Source organism: Filicampus tigris, chromosome 1, assembly GCF_054856515.1.
Source record: "Filicampus tigris isolate MCC_2025a chromosome 1, RoL_Ftig_1.0, whole genome shotgun sequence".
In the NCBI taxonomy this organism is placed as follows: Eukaryota; Metazoa; Chordata; class Actinopteri; order Syngnathiformes; family Syngnathidae; genus Filicampus; species Filicampus tigris.
The window spans coordinates 35,485,278-35,495,398 of record NC_141217.1 but is presented as its reverse complement, the minus strand read 5'-3'; the positions used below and the strand labels follow the sequence as shown (position 1 = coordinate 35,495,398).

The window sequence follows — 10,121 nt, the reverse complement described above, 5'->3', positions numbered from 1 at the left end:
TTTTCAGTTTCAGTTTGTTGGTATGACTGCCGTAAATGCTATAAAAAGATGCCTAGAATACATTTAAAGCGGAAGTCAACCCAAACATATTTTGTTCAAGAATATGTTCCCACTAGTTGAAACAGGGCATTCTGATTAATTTTGCGTTCATGGAATATAAGTTAAGCAGCAAAATGCACTCGTTTTTAGCCAACTCCGGGGGCGGCCATTTTGTCTTCTGTCGACTGAAAATCACAACTGCTCACAACGACCAATTATGGCTGACCAATTCTGAGTCTGAGCCGTGATTGGTCTGGCCAACCACATTGTTTTATGTGGAAAAAAAAAAATCAAGCATTATTCCCAATAAATACTACAAATTATAATTCCTCCTCTGGCTGATTGTTATACTGCTTGCTCTCTGTGGGAAGCGGGGCAGATTTATTGATGTGACCTGATAAAACATGTCAAAATGACCAACAAGCAGAGAGAAGAACAAAAAGGAGGAGAAATTGTTGAGGTCAAGTTGTTGCTCCTTCGGTTTGTCCAATTACGGTAAGTGTCACATCAGCAAGTCACTCTCATGATGTGTTTGACGGTCATGAAATTAATCAAATGTTACATTTCATATTTTAAATTGTGTAACATTATCTCATGAATTAAAAGCAACGCTAACAAGCCTCTTGTAACCTACGTATGTAAATCGCCAATGGACGGGGGAGCCAAATAAAATCTTGCCTACGGCGCCACATCGACAAAGGCCAGCCCTGCATGGCATATAAAACTGGGATTTAATGAAACAAAAAAGGTTTTTTTTTGTATCCTTGGTTGGAATGAAGAGACAACACTTGGGAGATCCATTTATGCTTGTTTGGGAAATTACATGGCAAAAATCCCACTGGAAATGTGTAAAAAATAAGAGACAAGTGTCACAAAAAGGTTTTTGTACAGGATATGATTCCACTTCTGTTGCAACTAAGCTCCCGCGTCAGTCGGACAAGATGAGTATTTGTAGGTGTACAATTTGTTATCAGCTCCCCCACTTAACATCAGCTGAAAAGAGAAACACACATGGGATAAAAACAAAGACTAATGACATTTTTCTCTCTATATATATTTTTTTTCTAAGGATACACATTATCGATGAACTTACCCCACTTTCTGTCCAGTCCACACAGAACACTTTATCTTTATGGGCTGCCAGGTCGTACAGAGGAGCTTTACAGCTACAAGATAAAATGGCAACAATTAAAATTAAATCCACACTTGAATTCAACCTATGCCAGATATGAGCACATTGTAGCCCACTCGGCTTCCTCCAATTATTTATCTACATCATGTCATAAAAGACAGGTTCAAATAACAACACTAAAAGTCTAAAACAAATCCGGAGTATTTTTATTTGCTGGCATGGATCTTGGAAAAGTGCTTTTGCACTCTGCATTTAGCCCATCACAAAAAAAAAAAAAAAAAAAAAAAAAAACCCACAAAAAAAATAAAACGCATATTCTCCGCATAACACACAATTGAGCATCTCCCATCTACCGACACAAACAATGGAAAAACTGCGACCGTGTATTGGGCTTTGAGGCAATATTCTGTATACAGTACATTATACTGTCCTGCACCATACTTTATTACACTGATCAGCAGTACATTTCAATCAGCGAGGCTTTATGTGTACTTAAACGTAGTTTGGACGCTGATTTAAAAAAAAAAAATGTCGACTTTTTATTTTCCTTAAACATTTTTTTTTTTTTTAAACTGACCTTTCCAGAATTTAACAAGTAGTAAAATAGTAATAGTAATAGACCGCCTATAGGCTGGTCTGCCTATCATTTTAAACGGGTTTCCGTTTGCATTCATCAACTTCAAACAACTTACAACAAAAGGGTCTCCTTTTAGGACCCGAAACCTCTGCTGCCGCCAACTGGAAACGAAAACCTCGCCGCGGCCATTGAAGCCTCACCGTGAAAATAGACGATAGACAAAGATGGAAAAAAAATGGCCTTCCGACTATGCTTGGTCTGTTTATTTTTTTTAAGATTCCAGTCTATCGTTTATCACCTACAAAATGGGTGTCTGTCATAGGCCCGAATATTTGCCCCACCACCGCCCCCTCAAAACAAAAAAAAAAGAATAAAATGAATCGGAATAGTTAGGAATCGCCCAAATCCAAACGATGCCCAACGCTGTTCCTGTTGCATCAACCGAATAGCTTTGCTTCTGCCTCCGACTTCTTGTGCATGTGTGACGTAAGCGCGTTGTGCCCGCTCGCAGTTTTGCTTTTCAAATGTGTACACATGAGGCGCAAAGTCTACATTTTGACCCGGAAATTGCGATGCGAGATCGCTTATTTCGAGCCTTGGACTTATAAAAGCTTGCTAAATATGGATTTTACCATGCATTGTAATTCATAGCTACAACATGTTGGAAAAAAAATCCACTTGCTGCTGAACCTAACCCTTAGTTCATAAATATTACTATATTACTGTTATTGTAATATAGACAATAAACGAAGGCAGATAATGAAATATTAATATTTAAAATGATATAACCACGGAATCGGCGCCAAAAAAATATTTAGAAAAGTTCACTTGCATCTCTGTAAAAATATGTTGACCAGTGTTACTGAAACTCAAAGACAAAAGGAAGCTTGTCAAGGAAGACGCATATTGCTACAAAGAGAGAAAAAGGGTGACCCCAAAATAATATAATAGTAATTCCGCTAACTCAGACCTTCTGGTGTCCCACAGTTTGACCAAGTTGTCCAAGGATCCGGAAACCAACTGGTGCTCATGTGACGGCGCCCACTTGACAGCGGTGACCCAGCCAGTGTGCGAGGTCAGCGACAGCAGCACCAGTGAGCCATCTGAAGGACGCAAAGAGGGAAGCGTTTGTTCAGGATTTGGAGATTCTCCAAATCCTCCAAAGGGTGGCAATACCTTTGGTGCGCGGATCCCACAGCCTGATGTGTCTGTCAGTGCTGCCGGACGCCAGCCGACGACACAAAGGCGAGTAGGAAATGCTGTTGAACACTTTACTCGCCGTCTGTGAATTACATTTAAAAGTTGTCTCAAAAACTCAACTTCAATCGCAGGAGCAATAAAGTCCAGTCGTACCTTAAAGTTCCAAAACAAAAAAATCCCGTTGCGATAAATCACATGGCAACATTTGACCTTTTTTAAGCTACCGGCATATGTCAGATCTATTCATCTACCAGGGTCGTCTTCATCTCTCCCGTCTCCACATCCCAGAAACGGATCGTGTGGTCCCAGGACGCACTGCAAGCCTCTTCGCTGTCACACCACAGCACTGAGGAAATGGCCTCGTTGTGCCCGGACAACGTCATAAGAGGTGTCTGTGCGGGGACAGAGGTGGGTGTAAAGGCCACGTCAGCTTCGGCAAAAATATGAGCTCCACCAAATTCTGAAGACTTTCTACTTACCCTAGTAAGGCCCATCTGCTGGGTCTTCTGTTTCTTCCTTGGCCTGTCGGCGGGCTCCTCAACCTCGTCTACCTCATCAGAGGGAACTGGAAAAGCGAGCAAATCTTGCAGCATGAAATGCCTTTTCTGGGCTACTTAAGTTGATTTAAGTAATCACGCTGCAGAGAAACACACCTGCTGACCATATTTTCAACATTTTGTCCCAGGACCCACTGCAGAACTGAAAGAGAAGAAGCAGGAATTAAAAGCCGTTTCTGCTTTTAGACGCTATTCTTGCAACCTGGCGCGTACCTTTGAACCCGTGGGGTCTGTGGCGACCGTGTCAACGCTCCCCGTGTGTCCCCGGCAGCAGTGCCTGGCCGCCACGTTGTTCTTCTCCGAGTTCCATTCCCACAAGAGGATGGTTTGGTCAAGCGAGGCGGTCAGAAGCAAAGAAGTCAGGCCGTCTGCACAAACATTTTTTTTCCCTCATTCAGTACGGACATTTGAAGACAGCAAGTCTTTATCAAGAAAGCAACAAGTGTTATTCTAAAATGCTTCACATTAGTTTAACAAGTTACTTACTGGTAACACTTAAAACGGAAGTCAACCCAAACATTTTTTTTCAAGAGTATGTTCCACGCAAGCCCGTTAGTTGAAACAAGGCTTTCTGATGAATATTGCGTTTGTGGAATAAGAGTTAATCCACCCGTTTTTAGCCATCTCTGGGGACGGCCATTTTGTCACTTCCGTCGACTGAAAATGACATCACAACTGCTCAGGACTCAGGTAACGACCAATCACAGCTGACCTGTTTTCTGAAGCCGAAATGGCTAAAAAGGGGTGGATTTTGTTGCTTAACTCATATTCCACATACCCAGAATGCCATCTTTCAACTCGTGGGCCTGCTGGGAACATACTGTTGAAAAAAATATGTTTGGGTTGATTTCTGCTTTGAGTAAAAATATTTCATTTCAACATGCATCGCTAATGAAATAGAATAAATATCAGACTTGCATTACACACTCAAAAAGCATTGGTGCCTGAGACTTTGAGCTAAAGCATCCCCCATTCAAATACTTTTGTCAAAAAATAAAAGCAAGCCTACTGATACTGATTCTTGTCCCGAATCAAAAACCTGAACCACGTTATGCGAATGTGCAACCACAGTAACACAATTAAGGGAATGCACATATAATGTTAAGTGGACATTAGTGTTTTTCACATTACAGCGACGATATGTAACATTGCATTTATCAAAAAAAAAAAAAAAACAATTCTGCGCCAACTTTGCTCTCCTTATCTTCCCATTTTGATTTCTATTGCAGCCCATTTAGTCAACAAAATGAATGAAGTGAATCCTCTGCTTGCCGCCAGCAAATACATTTTGCTTGCATTTCTTCAAGTGAGGCAAATGCACAACACAACCTCCTGACATACCGATATGGTAAAGTTGGTTAAATTCCACTTGCTCAAACACTCACAACCAAAGTGGTTGTTGTGACCTGGCCAACTGTTAGCCGGCCTGCTTCTTGAATGCCATGGCATCATTTGGGGCCGTAGGAGTGTGTGTATAAATGTGCTTAATCCGTGTTTGTTTTGTTACCGTTTGTTCAATAATTCAAAGGACACTTTAAGGGCAAATGTCTATTTGTGGCCACTCCTGAGGACATTAAAATTAATTCCAAGTAGCGATGGTAAGCTTTATTAAATTAGCTAATAATGTTTATGCTACCTTGTGTCAGCGATGGTGGACACGTTGTATATAAGTTCTGCTTTACAGTAGACAAATTCCGCATTATCTTTTTTAAATGTGAAATGATCCCAAACTTTGGACATTCTGTCTCTTACAGACAGTTTCCTCCTGGTTGCCGCCATTGTGCAAACTTGTTTACACACTGAGTGATAAGTAAGTCTTCAGTGACAGTCTGTGTGGAAAAAAATATCACTTTGAGGCTTCAAGGAACAGAATTCACTATGACTTTTTTTTTTTACAATGGAATTACTTGAGTTATTCGATTAATCGTTTCAGCCCTAAAATTCTTTAGTAGATCAAAGCACAATTCTAAGACAAAAATGGTACCCTCCTCACCCCTCTTAACCCAGGCGACATCTTTGACAACGTCTGTGTGTCCAACCACTTTTGTCATAGCCTTGCCCTCCAAGGACCAGATACTGGCGGTCTTGTCATAAGATCCTGTCAGGATCCTGCCAAAATACAAGGGAAAACAATCATTCTTTTACAGCATTTTTGTAAAGCCGGGACTTGGCAGCATCCATCATCTTACCACTCAGCATCGGCATCTACAGAACTAATCCAGTCATCGTGCATCATACACTCCTCAGGTTGTGGCGCTATGATGCGCTCCACATACTCAATCTCCACAACATCTTCCTGCAACACATTCACACCATGAAACATTAAGGCTTGAACTAAATGAATAAAGTCCATATTAAGCACTGAGGCTGAGCCATACCGTTGATATGCCTTCTGTTTCCATGTGATTGAGCAGTGACGTTCGAAGGAATTGACTCCTGACCAGGAAGTCAAAGTCCACCATGGTATGAGATGCTGCAGTGGTGAAAGCCAACATAAACATGTAAACACAATTGCAAAATATGCAACTGGGTCAGTATCACAAGAAACCTTTGGTATCATCATCAGAATCACTCAGTCATCATGAAAATGTGGCAGAATAATTTAACTCTGAAGTTTTATTATAAGTGGCCAAACATTCACACTTATACCTCTGGAAAGATAAATCCCCTTGGTGCATTTAATTCAGTTCACACAATTTTTTTTCTCCATGTAAATGATTTTGGCGTGCACCACACCCACACACTGCTGTGCTAACTACAGGGTGTGTAATAAGTGGTTCAATTATATTAAAGCATTTTTACATGGATTTATTATCCAAAGCAGGTTAATTGATAAAAAAATAGTCTTTTTGATCATTTAAATGGTATTCTCCGTTCAATAATGTAATTGGTATCCCCTCAGTCATTATGGGTTAATGGGTTCAAAACAGTGGATGTGTTAACTTGTAAATTTTGCATTTTTTCATTTGATGTGTGTGTTTGGGAGTTGTTAGGGCTTAAAATGTACACTCTGTCATAGTGAAATGTAAAATTAACTTTCAGACATTTAAAATACATTTAAAAGTACACAGGCAGCTTGCTAACTCAATCACGTTCCTAAGTGTATGTCGATCAAATGCTGACTGAGCCAAAAATGTCCTCTGTCAGAATACTCGCATCTTTTGCTGTTTGTAGTTATTTAAAAAAAATATTTTAGAAAGTAGGGGAGCTTGATCAATATGCATTGTAACAGAATACCGACTATATTGAAAAATAAGATGAAATTCAAAGGGAAATCTAACTTTCTTTGCGTGAACAGGGGAAGTCCTTACGGCGATCGACATAGACGCTATTGTTTAAATGACAAATGCAAGTGAATAAAATCAAGAATTATCACACCATTCTTGGCCTCCAGTAGCTTGTTGATGACATTGCTGAGATCATGGACTTCCGAACTGGCTGGGATGGAGAATGGAACATCATCTATTATATACCTACAACGAGACATTTTGTTAGATCCGAGACACGCGATAAAGCAAGTATCAAGAGAAGCAGCAGCAGAATATTGTGACGTTATTACGGATTTCCCACCAATTTATTTACTGTACGACATTACTGTAAGCTACACAAACTTAGCTATCAGGCTAGACATGATATTTGAATCGTATGTTTTGGTTTGTACTCTTACCTAGGATCTTCGGTGTAAAACCTCGCTTGTAACTGCGACATTATTATAACTTATATGTATGTGCCCCGCTTAACGAACATAAACTAATAAATCAAGACGCCAAACGTGTTCGTTCATAACATTTCCCGGACCAAACGTGTCGCAGTCGCGCCATGTGGTAGCAGCAAGGAAAAGCAACAGATCTCAGAGCGACGGATGCGCCAATGCATTACTTACCTACGCAGGCGCTGACCTCAAAATGCATTGTGGGAAATTACGTGACACAGGACTCAAATTGTAAGCGTTATTTTTTTGTCCCCAGACGTTTCATATTCTAAAGGAAAACATTCGACCAAAGATCGCGGACTTATTGGTAACATGAAAACTACTGGAGTTTACCATTTTTTAATCACAAAAATATCACAGAAAGGTCAGCAATAACCAAACATGACCACAAAAGCTACGATTAAGAGTTGATCAGTTAATGGAACATGTCTATGATTAGATTAAGTCAATAATGGGATTTAAGAGCATACAAATTAGTCATTAGAAATTTTGTCAAATTAAAAAAGAAGAACTGAAATATCATATGATGATAAATTCATCAAAAGTTTTCACATCCTGACACATTTTCTTGAGTAGAAGCACCCCTTTGAGCTGGTACAGCCATGAGTCTTCTTGGGAATGATGCAACAAGTTTTTCACACCTGTCTTTGGGGATCCTCTGCCATTCTTCCTTGCAGATCCTCTCCAGTTCTGTTAGGTTGGATGGTGAATGGTGGTGGACACTGGACAGCCATTTTCAGGTCTCTCCAAAGATGCTCAATCGGGTTTAGATTAGGGCTCTGGCTGGGCCAGTCAACAACGGTCACAGAGTTGTTCTGAAGCCTCGCCTTTGTTATTATAGCTGTGTTCTTCGTGTCATTGTCCTGTTGAAAGGTGAATCTAGGGCCCAGTCTGACGTCCTGAGCACTCTGGAAGAGGTTTTCCTCCGCGTTCTCTCTGTACTTGGCCGCATTCATCTTTCCTTCGATTGCAACTGCACCTAAAAAACACCCCCACAACATGATACTCCCAGCACCACGTTTCACTGTAGGGATTGTGCAGATGATGAGCAGTGCCTGGGTTTCTCCACACCACTTAGAATTAACACCAAAACTGATTTTAGGTCTTTGTATTACAAGCGAATTTCAAAGCAATTCCATTAAACACACCCACGGCTGAAAACGCTCACATTGTTGCTTTTGTTTACCCGGAAGATGACCCGTAAGTACATAACCACGTATTTCAAAAATAAATAAATCGTTCCCTCGCAAAAAAAACTATCTCGCAAAGTTTTTTTGTTTTTTTTTACTTCCATGTCACCTTAGGGGCTCCGTAAAGGTCTTACATCGGTGTGTTCCTTTCCTAATCAAGTCCAAACAGTTTAATTAAACACAGCTGGACTCCAATAAAGGAGAAGAACCATCTCAAGGAAGAGCAGAAGAAATAGACATGTGAGTTAAATATTAAGTTTTTTTGGCAAAGGGTGTGAATGCTTACGACCATATGATATTTCAGTTTTTCTTTTGTTAATGAATTTGCAAAAATTTCTACATGTCTGATTTTTATCTATCACGAATGGATGCCTAGTGCACATTCATGAGAAATAAAATGTTTTTTTTTTTAATTTTAGCAGACAGCTATAATGACACAAAGTGAAAAATTTTAAGGAGTCTGAATGCTTTCCCACTGTACATACACACACGTACACAAAATCTCACTGGCAGGCTTGATTTGACACCCGTGTCAAATTGTGGCAAAATATTTGCAGGTTTATCTTTGACATCTGTAACTGAGCTTTCTTTACAGTGCGCATTTTTTGTTTGTCCTTTTATCTACTTTCTATATCTGTTGCTCTAAAAACATTGTGCTCCCATTTTAATGTTTTGTGGGGTTTTTTTTTAAGTCCACTACCATTTTGATTTTTTTTCAGATATTTTTCTCTTGTGTACACATGTAGATCATGTGTGACAGACAATGCACATTACGCTGAACACCATCTCCACTGTGAAACATGGCAGCATCAGGTTGTGAGAAACGCTTTGCCCTATAGCACAGGACAGCTGGACCAGGCAGTCTTGGACAAAAACTGGAGTCTGCAAAAGACTCGGGTGGAGGTTCACCTTCCAACAGGACGAATATCTTAAAAGGAAGTCAACCCAAACATTTTCAAGAATATGTTCCCAGCAGGCCCATGAGTTGAAACAGAGCATTCTGGATTTGTGGAATATGAGTTAAGCAGCAAAACCCACCCCTTTTTAGCCATCTCAGGGGCCATTTTGTCACTTCTGTCGACTGAAAATGACATCACAACTGCTCAGGTAATAACCAATCATGGCTCAACTTCAGAAAATGGACGAGACATGATTGGTCTTTATCGGAGCCCTGAGCAACTTCGATATGATCTTCATTCAACAGAAGTGACAAAATGACCACCCCCCATAGATGGCTAAAAGTGGGTGCATTTTGTTGCTTAATTTATAATTCATCCATCCATTATCCAATCCGCTTATCCTCACAAGGGTCGCCGGCGTACTGGAGCCTATGGCAGCAGGCGGGGTACACACCCTGAACTGGTTGCCAGCCAATCGCAGGGCACACAGAGACAAATAAAACATACGCACTCACAATCACACCTAGGGGCAATTTAGAGTGTCCAATTAACCTACCATGCATATTTTTTGGGGAATGTGGGGAAAAAAACGGAGTTCCTGGAGAAAACACACGCAGGTACTGGGAGAACATGCAAATTCTACACAGGAAGGGCGGGTCTGGATTCGAACCCACGACCTCTGCACTGTGAGGCGGACGTGCTAACCAGTCGATCACCGTGCCGCTAATTTTTAATCCACAAACAAAATATTAACCCGAGGTCACGAATTTATAATCCACAAATGCAATATTATTCAGAATGCTGTATTTCAACTA

The 10,121-nt window shown here is 40.5% G+C and overlaps 1 protein-coding gene across 1 annotated transcript; it reads right to left on the bottom strand.

The window, feature by feature from the left end:
- Positions 1-827: 827 nt before the first annotated feature.
- Positions 828-7,383, bottom strand: wdr12 (WD repeat domain 12). Its single transcript, XM_086036690.1, has 13 exons — positions 7,173-7,383; positions 6,884-6,978; positions 5,884-5,978; positions 5,695-5,801; positions 5,499-5,614; positions 3,719-3,873; positions 3,602-3,647; positions 3,428-3,513; positions 3,200-3,340; positions 2,925-3,030; positions 2,719-2,851; positions 1,133-1,205; positions 828-1,032 (listed from the first exon to the last, which is right to left on the bottom strand). Exons 1-13 carry the CDS (start codon positions 7,211-7,213, stop codon positions 955-957), a joined length of 1,272 nt encoding a protein of 423 aa, XP_085892816.1. The 5' UTR covers positions 7,214-7,383; the 3' UTR covers positions 828-954.
- Between the last annotated feature and the right edge of the window lie 2,738 nt (positions 7,384-10,121).